The sequence below is a fragment of the Elgaria multicarinata genome, chromosome 3 (genome assembly GCF_023053635.1).
Source record: "Elgaria multicarinata webbii isolate HBS135686 ecotype San Diego chromosome 3, rElgMul1.1.pri, whole genome shotgun sequence".
Classification (NCBI taxonomy): Eukaryota; Metazoa; Chordata; class Lepidosauria; order Squamata; family Anguidae; genus Elgaria; species Elgaria multicarinata.
This window is the reverse complement of record NC_086173.1, coordinates 96859740-96878369: the sequence shown is the minus strand read 5'-3', so window position 1 is coordinate 96878369 and position 18630 is coordinate 96859740. Positions and strand designations below refer to the sequence as shown.

The 18630-nt window shown below is 43.8% G+C and overlaps 2 protein-coding genes across 9 annotated transcripts in view; one reads left to right on the top strand and one right to left on the bottom strand.

Annotated features, from left to right (window-relative positions):
* ZNF346 (zinc finger protein 346) overlaps window positions 1-5592 on the bottom strand; it is a 28196-nt gene extending 22604 nt beyond the window's left edge. For 3 of the 4 annotated variants that reach the window (XM_063120968.1, XM_063120972.1, XM_063120969.1), the window contains exons 1-2: window positions 5474-5552; window positions 1730-1873 (exon numbers count right to left, since the gene is read on the bottom strand). In XM_063120968.1, coding sequence (XP_062977038.1) covers window positions 1730-1811 — 82 coding nt within the window. In that variant the 5' untranslated portion in view covers window positions 1812-1873; window positions 5474-5552. Of the gene's footprint in view, window positions 1-1729; window positions 1874-5473 lie in introns of all 4 variants that reach the window. The other variant, XM_063120971.1, reaches the window with a different exon arrangement.
* A 2742-nt stretch (window positions 5593-8334) lies between these two features.
* UIMC1 (ubiquitin interaction motif containing 1) overlaps window positions 8335-18630 on the top strand; it is an 84858-nt gene continuing 74562 nt past the window's right edge. For 2 of the 5 annotated variants that reach the window (XM_063120963.1, XM_063120967.1), the window contains exon 1: window positions 11055-11099. In XM_063120963.1, coding sequence (XP_062977033.1) covers window positions 11093-11099 — 7 coding nt within the window. In that variant the 5' untranslated portion in view covers window positions 11055-11092. Of the gene's footprint in view, window positions 8368-11054; window positions 11100-15182; window positions 15201-15816; window positions 15839-18630 lie in introns of those variants that run through there. The other 3 variants (XM_063120964.1, XM_063120965.1, XM_063120966.1) reach the window with 3 other exon arrangements.

Genomic DNA, 18630 nt, shown 5'->3' with positions numbered 1-18630 from the left:
GGACATACTTTTGGACAGATGTTAAGGTTTCACTCAAGGGGAGGGGCAGGCATCCAGACATTTTGCCTTGGCTACTGAGACAAGCTTTGCCATTCCATCTCTCCTCCGAGTTTTTTTGTTGAAAAATTGCACCTCATTTTATAAAATGTGTTTCCTGAGAGATGGAAATATATTAGCTGAGTGTTTTAGGTAACGACCATTAGCTTAAGAACACTTTACTCTGGAATTTTGAGAAGTTCAATACCCACCCAGTGAAGTAACCACCCACCCAAATAGACAGGCAAAGCCAGATTGGTACCCAGGGAAAACCTGTTATAGACCAGGACCAGATACAAGACTGTCAGACCATTTAAAACACTCAGCTAAAACATTCCCAACATATCCTCAATAATTTCCGGCCTATTCTGTACAGTAATAATTCTCCCTCACAGGAGGTAGACCTGTGCTTGCTTACAAATGCTATTTGTCCTGTGTAGACCGAAGGGCATTGTTGGCAGGTGATGGCACACATCACATTGGAAAGTGACCAAGTGAATGAGTTCTGGTGATGTGGCTAATGTTATTAGGTCTTTTAATAGTGTTGTCTAAAGACAAATAAAACACCTGAGGTTGTTGCAGAACTTAGCCCATACGTCTATGCTACCAAGTAGTCATTGTAGATAAAGGAATTGTCTGCCAGCAGGGATAGGTCTATTCCTTAAGACTTGAAAAGCGGTTAAGCCTTGTTTTTTCGAAGTCAGTGCGAAGTCTTGGTCCAGGAAAAGGATGTAGTGAAAGGGCATCTTGTTGACCTCACACTGAGCTTCAAAGAGGCTGTCCAGTCTGTCCAAGTGAAGTGCAACAGGGCTTTCATAATTTAAATGTTATGTAAAAAAAAATTAGTGCAATGCTTGTAAAAAGACATTGGGCAGTATCTCACACTGCTATTCTGCATACAGCATTGACACAGCACTAGAATAAGTGTCCTTTAGCGCAACCCCAGTAAAGTATGCAGGCACAATGGGCTTTCTGGGGAAACCCGTCACACCAGCATACCCTATTGCCGTGGCGCTAGAAGTCATGCACACGAGTGCTATGACAATAGCATAAGCAGAGTGGCTTAAATTTAAGGAAAAAAACAAAGATAATGAAAACTATTGACACATTAAATAATTTTAGCAACCTGAAGAACTGTGCATGATATGGTGACAATCACTCGTTTATTTCAATAGAGTTCAATTCTGTTCCGCTTAAGTTGGTGGGGCACCTTCAGTTTCACTGCCACGACTTATTAGTTCCATTTCACTCTGAAACTTATATGTCCTTCAATGACATATATGTATCCTTTCACACACTTGCTAGGGATAATCACCTGAAAAACAGTAATTGCAACTTTGAAACTGCTAAGCTTGCCTAATATTGTATTCTTTTTTTTAAATAATAAACTGAGAAAAGGATAATTTTCTATGAAAAAATAAAGCACTGGGAAGTTTTCCTCCCCATACTACTGGCAAAAGGGACAAATCCCTACCTGCCCCTGCACTTATGCTGAGATTTGGAGCACCTCTAAAAGCTTAAGTTCCAAATCCTGCACTAAATGTCATTCTGAAAAAGATGTAGGCACAGCCATCCTGATTTTAAGCAGGTTTATTCAGAAGCCTGTACTATGGATCATAGGACTTCCAAAGATATATATTTAGAATTGCAGGCTAAATATGAGTGTGAAGCCCCACCCATGATAATACCTGACCTGGGGGAGCATGCTGCTTTTTAGAGAAGTATTCTGCTCCTGCAAAGGGAGGTTCACCACCCATTCTGGTCCTATGGCTCATGTTCCAGCAGGATTTGTATTGTTTGCCATCAACACGTATTTCAGTTTTAGTAATTCAAAGAACTATTAAAAAAAAGAGATCAGTTAAAATTTTTATGAATTTAGTTCTCATGCATACATTGGAACAAACTTATTCTCATATAGCTTGTGTCTATTTGAAAGGCTATGGCCCTTTCTACACCTAAGGATTATCCCAGACAAATGGAGGGATCGTCCCTGCCTGCTCCCGGGATGCCCTGTGTGTCATTTGGATGCACAGGGATGATCCCGAGACAATCCCGGGGGGGGGGGGGGGGAAGGCAGGTGTAGAAATGGCCTATGTGTCTACTGCTTGCACCACAGCATTCTGTATAAACTTAGACAAAGTTATCACACTACTGACTTTCTCCACCTAACTGTACACATATATACATGACCACAAGAAACCTGGTTAATGTGAACCGGACAATATGTGCAGTGAACCATTAGCTGTCTCTGTGACTGCAGAAACAGTGTGTAATAGCAAGAGCTGCCTTGAAGTCCATCATACCCAATGAAAACATTAGTAACAGATATGGGTCAAAAGGATAAACAGAGTTCGTTGGAAATACTTTCAAGTGGCCATAAAACAAGAGCTTATGGGAAAAGTTATTTCTTGAGAAGTATGTTCACTGCAAACAGCACAAACCATTTTCGTTTCCAATGCGCCTCCACTCACAACATTGATTTTCATCAGTGAGTCACCATTAGACATGGCAGCAACAGAACAAAAGTGACTGGGGGCAGGAAAGCTTTAAAAACATTATTAAAAGCAATGCTTCACTTTTTCTATGGTAAAGAAAGTGCTCCCACAAAATTATAATAAGAGTAATTAGTGAAGGTGAACAAAATTCTGCCCATAACCAGCATAATCCATTAGATAGAGAGAAAAAAATGAAAAAGCCTGCATGTAAGAAAACAGATCTATAAATGTGGGAGAGAGACATTGAAAGCTCCATGTTTGTGGAACTGATGTCAGTATCAGATAATTAGCTGTCTCACACAGAGGTCCCACCAGAAGCGGTAGAGAGATCTGAAAGCAGACAAACAGCCTCATCTAAAGCCCTGCTAAGCTTATGCCAGCAGGGCAGAAAGGAGGGAGAAGCAGCATTTTCCTCCCTTCCTGTTTTTTTTTTGGGGGGGGAGAGGGGGGGTTTCCCCTCCTAATTGCAACCAACTGGAGGGAAATCCGCATGTCAACTCAAGGGCTGCCATATCTCTCCCTCAACCCCTTATCAGGGGTGTGCCTGAGGGCCATGGTTCCTGCATATCCCAGGCTTCTTCCACCCATCCTTTTCCTTCTACTGGCATTGGAATTCTGATGCTGGGGCTCAGATGTTTCTGCTGGGAGAGGGCATTCAAGGTTGATCTCACACTCCAAAAGTAGGCTTCTCTCTCCACCCTTGGAGGAGATTGGATCTATTCCTATTGTCTGGAACACCTTCCCTGCAACCACAGGACTGCAGCCTTAGTATCTTTAATCTGATGCTTCGAAGACAGCCATAGATATTGTGCATCCCAGATGCGCTATACAATAGCAGAATTTCACCTAATTTAGTTTGATGTTCTAAGAATAAGGTTCATAATTTGCTTGCTTGTTTATTTGTTAAACGTATACCCCACCTTTCCATGAATAATGCCTAATGCAGCAAAACGTAATATAAATGCTACAAGCAAGATATGTGCACTATCTGCCCTAATGAAGCAGCAAATTAGGCAGTTCTGGCTCCTCCTGTCTGCGACTTCCTAAGTTCTTTCACCCATATCTGCTGGGGGGAGAGGAGCGCTAAAGCTGCCTCAGGGAAATTAAAAGGATAATGTATATTTGCAGCCTGCTATCGAGCAATCCTAACTAACAGTGTCTGATGAAGATTCAGAAAGCTCAGGGTCAGGTATTTAGTGATTAAGGAGGGTGGGGAACCCTAGCCCGCAACCACCAACCCCAGCCCACAACCCACCAACCTCAGGACTCCATCCCTGGAGCAGCTGCATTGGGAAAAGTGAGGGGCATACGGACCTGGGGAACCTTGCCACCAAGGTACACTAGGCTCCTTGAAGCAAGGTTGCTGAAGGTTCAGTGTTCCCCTCATCTTTCCTCATGAGAAACGCATACAGAGCTGTCTTCCTTATGACTCGCCGCTTCAAGGCACTAGTAGAAGCTTGAAGGGGCAGCTCCTGAAAGAGTGGCTGACAGCATCCAAGAAGTTTCCTGGCAGACAATTTATCCCGCAGACCAAAAAAGCTTACCCACCATTGGATTTAGGGGCCAGGATATCCATCCCACACAGCTCTTTCTCTCCCCTCTCCTTGCTACACAACCACTCATTCATTAGCTGCCCCATAAATTCCATGCCTTCGTTTCTATTTTTGTGCCTTCTCTTTATTTTATCAGAACCTTCATTTCTTAATTTCTATATCTAAGACTTGCATTATCACTATGAGCACAGAATGTATATAATACTGGCTGTGGAACAGCATGACAGAAGTGTGGCAGCTAATCAAGGTTCTTTAGAGCATTCTTCGAACTCACTCACTTGAAGTCCAGTCCCTTCATACAAGTCCCAACAGGGTTGATTGTTCTGAGTTACTAAACTCCTAAACAACTCAGAGTTCCAGGTTCAGATGCCACAAAAACAATCTAGGCTTTTTATTTAAAGTGGAAGCATATGGGGAGACAGCATGCTCGCTTGCTCCTGCTCAGATCTGACAATTCCTGGGTTAAAGAATCCAAACTAGCAGTGTCTCACGAAGATTCAGAAACAAGCCAGGAATTGTTGTTATTTGCAAACCAGATCATAGAGATCAATAATTTGGGCACTTAATATAACATTGGAACTTGAACACACTACTGTTTCCAAGGACATTACACTCTGGCAGTTCAAATAGATGTATTTGTGTATGAGATGAGATGGACAATGTGTGAAATAGGACTGAAATCCAATCACATCCCCTTAATCACATCTGGTAGGGGGGAGGGTAGCAAATGTACAATAACCTAGGGATCATATACTATGATGAACTAGAAATAATCATTCTTTCAACAAATCATTTCTGAGGATTATAAGAAATTGGCACTAAAGCTGCTCTCACGAGGGTTTCACTACCAGTGTAAGGATGAAAGGAGAGTCACATGGACCTATTCTTTCTTATGGCACCTTAAAGAATAACAGACTTAGGACTAAAGCTCAGATCATTAGATGCACGACTTCGTGGGCCCTAGTCCACGACCCCTGTAACACAATGATTTGTTTAGTCTGCAAAATGCCCTAAGGTTTTATATTTTTGTTTAAACAAGCCTAGCTAGCTCTCAGCAACTGAAGTCAGTGGCAACAGGAAACTTTGACTTGCACACGGAGCGGAGGGGAAGGATTCGTGATCGGCTTTTCCACAGAAGGTAGAGAATAGAAATAAAAGGGGAGCTCGTTCCTCCCGCTTCACACGCGGTGGAAGAAGTGTGTCGGCACCTGGTCCTAATCCTGCAGTCACGCAGGAAGGGGGTTAGGGGGAGGCGGGGCGGGCGAGATCCACAGGCCCAATCATGTTCCAGGCGAAATATGCCAAGGGGGGCAGGCCTGCGGCGGAAAAGTACAAGGAGACAAGAACCCGCGGCCCGCCAGAGTTAAGGCAGAACCACCCCTGCCTCACCTGCCTCCTTCCCCACCGGCAAGGCTGAAGCGTCCCCGTTGCTACCCGCTTCGTCCGCCATCTTCTTCCAGCGTCGCCGCCCCCGAGGTGTCCGTCTTCTCCCAGGGCTCCGAGATACCGCGAGAGGCTCCAATCTCAAAGGCACATGTCGCGAGAGGTCCTCTCCACTGCCCGGGAACCGAAAAGCTCGGGATAGCCAGTAGAAAGTCATGCATTCTCGCGATATTTGGATACGATGTGGTTTGAGGAAAGCCACGCGACCTAGGCGCCCATTTCTTTTAAGGGCAAGCGAGTACTAAGAGCGGTTCCTATGGGCACGGAACTAGGCGGAGCTGTAGACGCCATCCCGGAATTTGAATTAGGGTGCGTTCCGACGTTCAGTCTACATACCTCGAGTAACCCACAACGTGTGAAACAGCTACACGAATTTTCTCATCGCATGGGCTCATTGAAAAAAGCGCCAGTTGATGTAGCGCTCATCCATATTGTGCAAAATATCCCGAATTTACAATCTTGTGTGGTGTTTAAACAGAACTTTAGTAGGAGCTTTGATGAAACTATTCCCATAATTCCCATGGGATGTATGTGTGGAATGTTACAAGTTAACATAAGGCATGTTACAAGTTAACATTCCAATTCAAAAGGCCCAGGGAAGCAGGTTATAAACATTTTAAATAGAAATAAATAAAACCAAAAAGAATAAAAACCTAATTTTACTCCTGTTCATGTGAAATAATGGGCAGAATCCTCAAGACACAGTTGGAAGGGGCAGTCGTATAGTAAACCACCACAATTCTCTTTATGACTGATAGATGAATGAAATTAACCTTAGAAGACAAACACATCCAAATAGCTATGCCAGACTGCAACAATCAGTCACTACTGGTCCTGATGGCTATATGTTACCTCCGGTATCAGAGGCAGTATGCCTCTATATACCACTTGCTGGGAAACATGAGCAGGAAGGTGCTCTTCCACTCATGTCCCATTTGTGGGCTTCCCAAAGGCTGCTTGTTGGCTGCTGTAGAAGCAGAACGCTGGACTAGATGAATACAAAAGAAAAGAATCCCCTATCCTCCTTCCACATCTGTTCACCTTTCTGTAGCCTAGCTCAAACCCCTGCTGCCAAGGAGGACCATGTGCCCAGCAGCAATGGGTGAGGAAGGCCTCTGGCACTCCATTTGGCATGTCAGCAGTCAATGCACCTATTCGTCCTCCTGCCAGGAAACTCACTGCCTACAGCGGCTCAGGGCACAAGTGCAGCTGTGCAGTAACAACTAGCTGAGCTGCACTTCTCCAAGGAAGTCAGGTGACAGTGGTGATGCCTTTAGGCAATTTTGGACTTTAACTGCCCTCTCACTTTAGATTATCAATCACTTACAACCCCCAATTCCACAATTGCTATGTTCCATATATGCTACAGCAAAATAATAACAGCAAGCCTATTAAATAAATAAAAATGACTCCTTCAATCCGTAGAGTTTAACATTTTAAACTCAACTCATGGTGGCACATCACCATGGCCACAGGAATAAAGTGGTGTTTCCTTCTGCTGCCCTGAAGCTAAGCACATTTACTAGGAGCAGGCACTATTTTGTTGTAGAATTGGATAATATATGTAAAAATATAACCAAGTACATAAGTTCCCCCATGGAAAATCTGGCTGGTTCAGTGTAGTGTTCATAATATTATTTGCTTAGAAGGACTGAATTGCAGTTATGTACCACTGAAGGAAAGACACTCTGTATATGCTCAAGGGCACAATTCTTATTACTTCTCATATTATAGTCCTAAAGCATCCCACAGCATCCAACTACTCTATTCATTTATCCCTGCCCCCTTTCTTTCCATCTTACCTTCTTTCTCAGGGTGCAATGCTATGCACATTTACCTCAAAAAACAGCCTATTTAACTCAGGGGTGTGTGGTTCTTCTGAGTAGCCATACATACATAGGATTACACTGCAACCTTGTTTTTATGGTACCACAAGGCTCCCCATCATTACCCCCACACAGTGCTTGAACAAAAGGTGTGTGTGTGTGGGGGGGGGCGACACCTTAACAGGCAGGTCCAGAGAGGAATTTTTAGTGTTCCTGCCAGTACCAAGCAACCTGTGATCTTGCAAGCCTGTCGCCATTCCCCAGCAAATGGGGAATAAGCCACTACTGCCATTTCTCTTCCAAAAGGAAACCACTGGTAACACTCAATCCTATGCATGTTTAGACAGGAAAAAAGTCCTACAACTCCCAGCATGCCCCAGCCAGCCATACTGGCTGGGGGATGCTGTGAGTTGTAGGACTTTTTTTGTTTAAATATACATAGGATTGCTCCTTTACTACATACTCACATTCTCTCTGCAAACTCCTGCAACCCGTCAGCCCCAACATTCCTAAGTACAAGTAGACTCATTACTCTCCAGCTACAGCAGCAGCTCCAAGAGCTCATAAATATGATAGGAGGACAGATTATTCACAAACATTAAGGCGCAGAAGTCAACCCCCCCGTGTTTTGACGAATGAGCAGCGGGAACAGCAGCAGGCACAACCTGCTGATTTGAAAAGTGGGGCGGGGGGAAAGCGCCGAAAGGGAAGCCCAGCTGCCTTCACCCAAGATGACGCTTAAGGCTTCACTGTGGGATCACGCGGGAGGAATGGCTCACATGACCATACCGCTCCCTCCTTCTGCGCGCGCGCACCTTTTCCATCTTAGCTGTGGGAAGCGAAGCTATTGGCGCCAAGTTGAGTGTGGGCAAAAGACCCGCTCTCTGCCGCTGTCGAATCTGTGTGCGAGTCCCTGCAAGAGGCGGCAGGGTCGCCGACTTGTCGTTGCCCGCCTGGCGGGGTCGGCGTGGGAGGGGGCGGGGCACCGGCCCGGTGGGGGAGAGGCTGGGGCCGGTGAGTAGTTCTGTCCATGCCCAGCCCACTCACGGAGGTGCTACTTCCCTCGTGGGGCCCGTGTGACCTTTCTCTTCTCCAATGCTTCTACCGGTGGCGGGACGAGGCGGGCAGGGGTGGGTGGGGAGAATCTCTATCTAGGACGCTGTCCGTGCCCTGTCCCCCCACCTCACCTCAGGGTGTCCTCCTAGTTCTGGCTGCCCCAATCTTGTTGGCCTAGCGATTTGTTGTAGCCCTGGTCGCCCAATCCTTCCGTCCCAAGGGTTGTCAGTGGGCCACCAGAGGCAACCACGTCTCTGGCTGGTCTTCGCTCGTCTTCTTAACAGCCGTTTGATGGGCAGAAATCGCCCAAGGAAGCTTTTCATAGCATGGAGGTCAACCTTAGCTGCACAGCAAGCTGGTGTTAAAGGAACAGTTGCAGGGGCTTTTTCAAAAGCTGGCAATCTTAGAGTAGAATCTGACTTGCTGGCACTTCTTCCCTTACATTTAATTTCCGCACTCCTCTGGATAGATCTTCCTTCTTGTAACTAAGGTACTTATTCTTAGATGAAAACTACCCCTGTCTGCAGCCAGGTACAAAAGGGGGCAGGGTTCCTTCACTTCTAGTAGCTGTGTAGAGGAGAGAATTCAGTGACACATGCTGAAATTCCCCCTTCTTTACAACAGATACAGGTGAAGGAGCCCTGTCCTCTGTTGCATCTGGTCAAACGACTGCAGCCCGGCAAATTAATCTTGTGTGCGCCTAAGAATTGAGTGTTCTCAGAATGTAGTGTGTAAAAAGAACCCTTGGAATGGTGTACAGGTGCTTACAATTAGTATATTTCCAGAGAAAGTTTCCCCATGTTTTGTAAGTTGTTACTCAAGTGTTGCTTTTTGTCTGAAGTAGCATATCTGTTGCAGGGAACCTGTGTATTAATTAATCCCTCCCTGGTCTAATATACAGCTCCAAGTGTTGCTTATATACACGCACAGGCTGAGTTTGGACGACATGCTAATCAACTGGGGTGTGTGTGTAATAGGCTGAGTTCGGATGACACACTAATCAACAGTTGTTTCCCATTCTGGTCCTATTACACCCTGCCCCCGGTTGATTAGCGTCTCATCTGTACTCAGCCAATGGGTTTGCATAACATGCCAGCCTAGCCAGTGTGGGTTGTTGTGGCACTGTGGCTTATTGTGTTGTCTGAACACAGCGCTTTTTCTCCAGGATAAGTTATGTGTGTCTGAATGCAACGCTTTTTCCGCAGGGTTGCTCTTTGACCATGCAGTATACTATGTTAACCATCCTGAACCACTCAACAACAAGCTATGGATTTTCAAGGTGGCTTGTTCGAGAAAAATAACCCAAACTGCATGGATAACAAGCCGCCCTGCGGAAAATGGATGACATTCACACAACAAGGTCATCCTCAGGGGTCCTTCTCCACAAGCCCCTGCCAAAGGAAGTGAGGCAGGTGGCTACCAGGAGGAGGGCCTTCTCTGCTGTGGAATGAGCTCCCTAAGGAGGTTCACTTGGCACCTACATTATATGCTTTTAGACGCCAGGTGAAGACCTTTTTATTCTCCCAGCATTTTAACAGTCTATAAATAAATTTTAACTTGGTGTTTTAATTTGTAATTTTGCATTGCTGCTGCTTTTATCTGGTTGAGCTTTTATATTGTATTTTATATTATGGTTTTGTAAGCCTATGCGGCAGGGTCTTGCTATTTACTGTTTTACTCTGTACAGCACCATGTACACTGATGGTGCTATATAAATAAATAAATAATAATAATAATAATAATAATAATAATTTTGAATGTTTTTAATTTTTGTGAACCGCCCAGAGAGCTCCGGCTATTGGGCAGTATAGAAATGTAATAAATAAATAAATAAATAAACACGTTAACCCACCCTGTGGAAAAAGCGCTGCACTCAGACAACATGATAACCTATTGTGGGTTACTATGTGGTGTGAACCCAGACAAAATTCTTCCATTGTCCCTGCCCATACTAGTGTGTATACTTTTTCAAAGCTAGACTTTATTTTTATTATTGTTTTCTGACTTTTTAGAGGCTTGTTGAGCCCTTTAAACAAATGACTTCCCAGTAAAAATGTTAACAAAACTCTTTCCTCTTCCCTCCAGCCATAATTACCTTTGCATTTCACAAGCATGTTCTGTAATTTAGAAAAAAAAATATTAAACATGTATACTAATCCTCTCCAGTATTATGATAGTGCACATCTCCCTTAAATATTCTTATTTAAAGATGGGCTTTGTTCAGTTTGTTTACTTGTGATATCACAGGTAAGATTGGCAAAACATCTGCACTACAGGAAAACAAGGGATACAGAATGGCATGGCTATCTTCTTACAAAAACTTGTATTTTACTTAGCGAGGCATCATCCCACACTGCATCTGTATTATATTATTGGAACTGAAAATAATGCTACAAGAAGCTTGTAGGATGATTGTACAAAGGGAAAAAAGGAATTAGCAAACTGTTAGACTTGGTGTGCTTTCTGAAAGAGGGCTCAGTCAGAAGGGTTTTGTGCAGCTATTCCATGTTTTCTTAACGGATTTTCCTCTTGAAGAAAAAAGATGGAAGAAGTGGTGAGAATACAAGGGAGGGGTACAAGTGGAAGATGGCATCTGAATCTCACCCTCCCCCATTCAATGAATGAAGCAGGGTGATGGTGCAATAAAAGCCTCATCTGGAAGCACCCTCCTGTATCCCAACAAATGAGAGGTTCGTTTAGCAGGAATTTAAGTTGATATTTCTCTTAATCCTTTCCCTTTAAACATGGGAGAGTCCCATTTTGGTCAGGGTGAAAGATAAGGGCTTGGATGTTCCTTGCAAAATGAAAAGTAGTGTTTTATGGAAAGCTGTGGATCTTTTTGCAAAAGGGGGAGGTAACTCTGGAGAACTGAAAATGGTTGAATGTCTGTTCTGTACATCAGTGTGATATGTGTGTTGCAGAATAGGAATACTCTCAAATAAGTGTTATTTCCTAATATGTACTTATTAAAAGAGTAGGGTAGCTTATAAGTGTGTCTCTCTGATTGAAGCTCCTTGATGGTCTCTGGCAATCATTAGACTTGGTTGCAAGCAGATTCGAAACAATAGGAGTGCATTGTGATGAATAGGGATGTTTGAGGGGCAATAACAGCCAGTTTGAAGAATGAGCTTCAAATAAAGTATTTCCTGGTAAATCAGGTCCTTGAAATCTAGTTTTGATGGATGAATTTTAGTTTGTTCAGCATGAGGAAGTGCATAAGTTGCTTGGAGTACGGACATGCATGTACTCGTTAGACCTGTGACAATCCTGGCTTATAAAAAGATTTTCGAGACCCATTTCAAACTAGCTTTAGGGCAGGATACAGAGTTGAGACCGCTATGGTCGCCTTAGTGGACGATCTCCGCATGAGTATTGACAGGGAGAGTGTGTCCCTGCTGGTACTTTTGGACCTTTCATCGGCTTTCGATACCATCGACCATGGTATCCTTCTGGAACGCCTGAGGGGTTTGGGAATCGGGGGCACTGTGATCCAGTGGTTCCGGTCCTACCTCTCAGGTAGATTCCAGATGGTGATGCTTGGGGATAGTTGCTCCTCAAAAAAGGAGCTGTTGTATGGTGTACCACAAGGTGCCATCTTATCCCCAGTGCTAACATCTACATGAAACCGCTGGGAGAGATCATCTGGAGGTATGGGGCGGGGTGCTATCAGTATGCTGATGACACCCAAATATATTTCTCTATGCCTTCAATAACAGCGTCAGCTAAGGATAGTGTGTCTCCTCTGAATGAATGCTTGGAGGCTGTAATGGGCTGGATGAGGAAAAACAAACTGAAGCTGAATCCAGACAAAACAGAGGTGCTTGCTGTCAAGGGCTCTGACCTAGGTTTGGAGGTGTGTCAGCCAGTTCTGGATGGGGCCACACTCCCCCTGAAAGACTGTGTTCACAGTTTGGGGGTGCTCCTGGATCCGTCGCTCCAAATGACAGCCCAGATAGATGTGACAGCCAGGAGTGCCTACTATCAGCTTCGGCTGATACTCCAGCTGCACCACTTCTTAGAGTCAGAAGACCTAAAGACAGTAGTGCACGCGCTGGTAACCTCAAGGCTTGACTTCTGCAATGCGTTCTACATAGGGCTACCATTGTACCTAGTTCGGAAACTTCAACTAGTCCAAAATATGGCAGCTAGGTTGGTCACCAGGACATCTAGGGGTGAGCATATTACCCCAACATTGAAATCACTCCACTGGCTGCCAATTAGTTTCCGGGCAAAGTACAAAGTGTTGGTCATTACCTTTAAAGCCCTAAATGGTTTGGGTCCAGGTTACCTGCCGGATCGCCTTCTCCCACATAGTCCGCCCTGCACACTCAGGTCCTCTGTGGTGAACTTACTTCAGTCAGCTAAAACTAGGCTGACATCAGTTTCCCAGAGGACCTTTTCTTCTGTCGCCCCCAGATTGTGGAATGGCCTGCCAGAGGAGATTCGTAAAATTAACTCTCTGTGTGATTTTAAGGCAGCTTTAAAGACTAGCCTTTTCCGGCAGGCCTATCCAGATCAATGTTAAATCATGAATTTTTAAGATGTATTGATTCCTGTTCTAATGTTGTTCCCCGCCTCGATCCAAAGGGAGAGGCGGGTAAGAAATAAATAAATATATTATTATTATTATTATTATTATTATTATTATTATTATAGAGCTGTCAGAAGGCAGCTCACTAACTGGGTGGTGGAGATTGTTGGTGGGCCTGTTTGCACGACACAACAGCTCATCATGGGTTATTTAATCAGATGAGCCATGGTGTACATCAGCTACCATTTTGAATATGCAACCCCCAATCGCGTAACACACAATGGATGTGTGGTTATTCATATAAGGGCCATGTTCCAGCTCCTCTAATGGAGGCCTTGGGAAGACCTTTGTTGAAGAAATCTTTTCCAACTCCCACCACCCCTTGGTAATTGTCAGCCAATTTCTAATCTCCCTTTTTTAAAGCAAGTTCTTGGAGTCAGTAGTGGCCTTGCAGCTTCAGCTTTTCTTGGAGGAAACTGATTATCCAGATACTTTTCAATTTAGGTCTGGTTTGGTGATAAAAACCACCTTGGTAGATCAGAGGATCCACAGGGGACATACATTCATGCTGGTTCTGTTAGACCTTTCAGTGGTATTTGCTACCACTGATCATAAGAGCCATGCTGGATCAGATCAAGGGTCCATCTAGTCCAGCATTTTGTTCAAACAGTGTCCAACTAGGTGCCCATGTGAAACCCACAAGCAGGACATGAGTGCAATAGCACCCTCCTACCCATGTTCCCTAGCAATTGGTGTACATAGGCATACTGCCTCGAATTACTGGAAGTAGCATATAACCATCAGGACTCATAGCCATTGATGGCCTTATCCTCTGTGAATTTTTCCAATCTCCTTTTAAAGCCATCTAAATTGGTGGCAATCACTACATTTTATGAAAGTGAATTCCATAGTTTAACTACATGCTGTGGGAGGAAGTACTTCCTTTTATCTGTCCTGAATGTCCTACCAATCAGCTTAATGGGATGATCCTGGGTTCTAGTATTATGGGAGATGGAGAAAAGTGCATCTCTTTCCACTTTCTCCACACCATGCATAATTTTGTACACCTCCATAGTGTCTCCCCTTGCTCACTTTTTCCCTAAGCTAAACAATCCCAGATGTTGTAACTTTTCCTCATAGAAGAGTTGATCCAGCCCTTGAGCATTTTAGTTGCTCCTTTAGTTATCATCCCATAATGATCATGGGGGACAATACCCAGGTTTTTCATGAATGCACCAGCCAACAAGCCGCTTCAGAGTCTAACTTATGGTACTGGTCCTTATAACGCCCTAAACAGCTTGAGGTATCTGAAAGATTGCCTCCTGCTGTATGAGGCTGACCAAAATTTTTATGAATCATCTAAGGCCCTGTTTTGTGTCCCAAACGGGGTCCTGATTGCCTGGAACATCATGCTGGTCTAGATACTGCAAGGGAAATGCTACACCCCTGGTTGTGCTTTTATATTGTATTTTATACCATGCTTTTATACTGTTCGTTTTATACTTTGAATGGTTTTAATTTTTGTGAACTGCCCAGAGAGCTTCGACTATTGGACGATATAAAAATACAATAAATAAATACATTGATATGTGATTGGGCTAAGGGCTGATTCAGGAACAGAATAGCTGCAGCCCCTAGAGGCAGACTTGATTATTGGGGCATGGGTTTTCAAAGGCAACAGCCTGAAGTCAGATATGTGGGGTTTTTTTGTACCAGCATCCCATCTTAAACCTAAACACATTTTCATGGAAATAAGTTCCTTTGATTTCAGTAAAACTTTCAATTTTATTTATTTATTTATTTATTTATTACATTTTTATACCACCCAATAGCCGAAGCTCTCTGGGCGGTTCACAAAAGTATGCTTAGATTCACAGTCATTGCAGAAAAAAGTATTGTCTGATGCATAAGGTATGAATCTGCAGCTCTGCACTTCTGAACCCTTATTCTCATTTTTCTGCTTTTTTTTTTCTTTTCTTTTTTTTTGAGCCTGTGCATGCAACTGCTATCATGAGCAATACAAATCTGCTCCACATTTTGGAGACTGTGGAATTAATCATTGTTTGTAACTGAATCAGTCTGTCCCACAACATGTAAGCTTGACCCTTGCCCATCTTGGCTAATACAATCCAGCAGAGGTGGTTTGATTGGGTGGGTCCAGGGGGTGGTAAATGCCTTGCTCTGTCAGGGGGTGGTGCCTGCTGCCTTGAAAGAGGCTGTAGTGCACCCTCTCCTGAAGAGAACCTCCCTGGACCCAGAGGTATGTGAGACCTACCGCCCCATCGCTAATATCCCCTTTTTGGGCAAGGTGCTTGAGCGTGTGGTGGCTGGGCAGCATCAGATGTTCTCGGAAGAAACTGATTATCTGAACCCATTTCAGTCTGGTTTCAGGCCAGAGTGTGGCACTGAAACAGCCTTGGGTGCTCTGACCAATGACCTACTCCAGGTGAAAGACAGGGGAAGTGCTACCCTGTTGATCTTCCTGGATCTCTCAGCGGCTTTTGATACCATTGATCATGGTATCTTACTGAATCAGCTTTGCGAGATGGGAGTAGGAGGCACTGTGTTATAGTGGTTCTGCTCCTACTTGCACGGCCAATTCCAGAGAGTGGCATTGGGGGATTCCTGTTCCACCCCATTCTATTAAGCAGTGGGGTGCCACAGGGCTCTTTTTATCCCCATACTGTTCAACATCTATATGAAGCCGCTGGGTAAGGTCATTAGGGGTTTGGGTGTCATCAGTATGATGATACTGATCCTTGTCTTCGGAGTCAGCTGGGGCAGTGAAGGTGCTGGACCTGGAGGCTGTAATGGGCTGGATGAGGGCCAATATACTGAAGCTGATTCCTGATAAGATGGAAGCTCTGTGGATTGGTGGTTCCCAAGTCCCAGAATTGGGTAAGCGACCTGTTCTGGAATTTATTTATTTATTTATTTATTTATTACATTTCTGTACCGCCCAATAGCCGGAGCTCTCTGGGCGGTTCACAAAAATTAAAAACATTCAAAGTATAAAACAACAGTATAAAACCATAGTATAAAATACAATAGAAAAGCTCAACCAGATAAAAACAGCAGCAATGCAAAATTACCAATTTAAAACACCAAGTTAAAATTTATTTATAGACTGTTAAAATGCTGGGAGAATAAAACGGTCTTCACCTGGCGTCTAAAAGCATATAATGTAGGTGCCAAGCGAACCTCCTTAGGGAATGGGTTGCACTCCCTCTGAAGGAGTGGGTGTGTAGCTTGGGAGTACTCCTAGATCCATCTTTATCACTGGAGGCCCAAGTGGATTCCGTGGCCTGGAGTACTTGGGGCCAGCTTCAGCTGATCTGCCAGCTGCAGCCTTTCCTGGACAGGGATAACCTAGCCACAGTAATGCATGCACTAGTAACTTACCTTGCACTCTACATGGGGCTGCCCTTGAAGATGATTCTGAAGTTGCAGCTAGTGCAAAATACAGCAGCTAGACTGCTGACCGGTACATCTCACAAAGACCATATAACACCAGTCTTAAAAGAATTTCACTGGCTGCCTGTACATTTCCGGTCAGAATTCAAGGTGTTGGTAATGGCGTTTAAAGCCCTAAATGGCTTGGGAACTTGATACTTGAGGGAGCGCTTCTTCCTATATTTGCCTGCCCGAGACTTGAGATCTGTTGGAGGAGCCCTCGTCCACGTCCCACCAACGCAAGACATATGTTATAGTGGGACATGGGAGAGTGCTTTTTCTGCTGTGGCACCCCGACTGTGGAATGCCCTCCCCTTGGAGGCCCAACTGGCGCCAATGCTGACCTTATTTCGGCACCAAGTAAAGACATGGCTTTTTAACAAAGCCTTTGATGGCTAAATTCACCAAGCTTGCACATTGTTTTAATTGTATTGCTTGGTTTTACTGCTTGATTAATGGTTTGATTAGTTTTAGCTGTGTATATTTATTGTTTTATATTGTTGTATAATTTCGTCTGTACGTTGTCCTGAGATCCTACTGATAGAGGGCAAGATATAAATATTTTAATAACTAACTAACTGCTGAGTGCATCTAAAAATTGATCCATTGGATTTTACTAGATTTGGGTCAATGATGTGGTCCATCTGTCTTGTTCTTCATCTTGTCTTTGATAGCAGGCAGTAGTCATACAAAAAGACTTTACAAGGGTATGTCCCCTGCAAAAGGCTCTCAAAAGAGTCTCATTAACCTTGAGCAATCAGCAGAGACCTAAAGTGTAAGAGTGTATGTATCCTTTTTAAAAATTGGTAGCATAATTATATATTGCTACGCAAATCTTTTATAGTTTTTAGAAAAGTGGGCAAAATAAACCTGGGGCTGGTGTGCAGAGCATGTTAAAACTCAGAATGGAAGATGGTTGAAGGGAACTCTCTCTGTGTTATGTTTGGCCACTTGTAAATGCAACAATGAGGACTTCTTCCTCTATGCTGCTGATTGTAAGCAACATGTTTATCATTCCTGAGGTTGGGGTAGCAGTTTTAGAATTCACCAGCCTGTAGCTTGAACCTCTCAGAAACTCATTTGGAGATGAGAGTCATTCATTTTTGGCTTCGTGTTTGAGCGTTTTAAGCTGTCACAGCTTGGCAGGTCTAGTGGCTGCAGTGTCAAGATTGTGAATTATCCTGCTGGTAATTGTTTTCTGATTCGTCAAAGTGATAGATGATGATGAAAGAAAATGGCAAATAATCATAAATGGGGAATTTTCAAGGATACCCCTGAAAAGTGCATGTTCTGAAATGAAGCACACGTGGATTTGCTTATTAATGGGTCACCTTGACTGAGCTTAGAGAGAGAAATGTTCTTAAGAATCCCAATGAAAAAACAGATGACTGGAAAACCAGCCTGTGAGCCAACATGCAGAATTAATTGCAAGTAATTAATTCTTTGACCTGTTCCATTTCACTGAAACCAAACACTGCCCTTAGTTAACAGCAGATTCCCAGTGTGTGTGTGTGAGAGAGAGAGGGAGGGGGGAGAGAGAGAGATATGAAAGCAAAACAAAATGTTCAGTTCTTTCTGACTTGTCTTGGTCGCTTTAATTTATGTTGTTAAGAGGTATCAAGCTCCTGGGTTTCAGAGCTGCGGAGAGAGTTGTGTGGTTAAATCTTTGTGCGTCTCTTTGAAAATGTAGGAGATAAGTGAGCCATCGTACCTCCAGTTAGTGTTCCTTAGCAATCCCTTATCTAATGTGATCTATCAAGCAGAAGATATATTGCACCATCTGAGGGACTTGAGTGGTGGTGTGAATGTTGTATTTTTGGCAGGCTTGCAAGTGCTTTTCCCCAATGTATTTCAGAGGCATACTAACATATACAATCTGATCTACTGAATATGAGGTAGCAACACTGCTGAATTTTACAGAATTGTCTTCAGCGTAGCCTGTGCCTATTGCTCTAAAGGGCATAACTGGTATAAATTGGAAACTCTTTTCCCTCCCCCTTCTTCAACTGATGGAAATGTCAGAGCAGCATTGTTTCTTTTCCTTTCAAAGTGAAAACACGGAGACATTATTTTTTTTAAAAAAATATCATTACATTTATATCCTGCCTTTTTCCTCTCACTAATCCAAGGCAGCTCAGATAGTCTTCTTCCTCCTCTCCATTTTATCTTCACAACAACCCTGTGAGGTTGGTTAGGCTGAGAGTCAGTGACTGGCCCCCAAAGTCACCCAGTGAGCT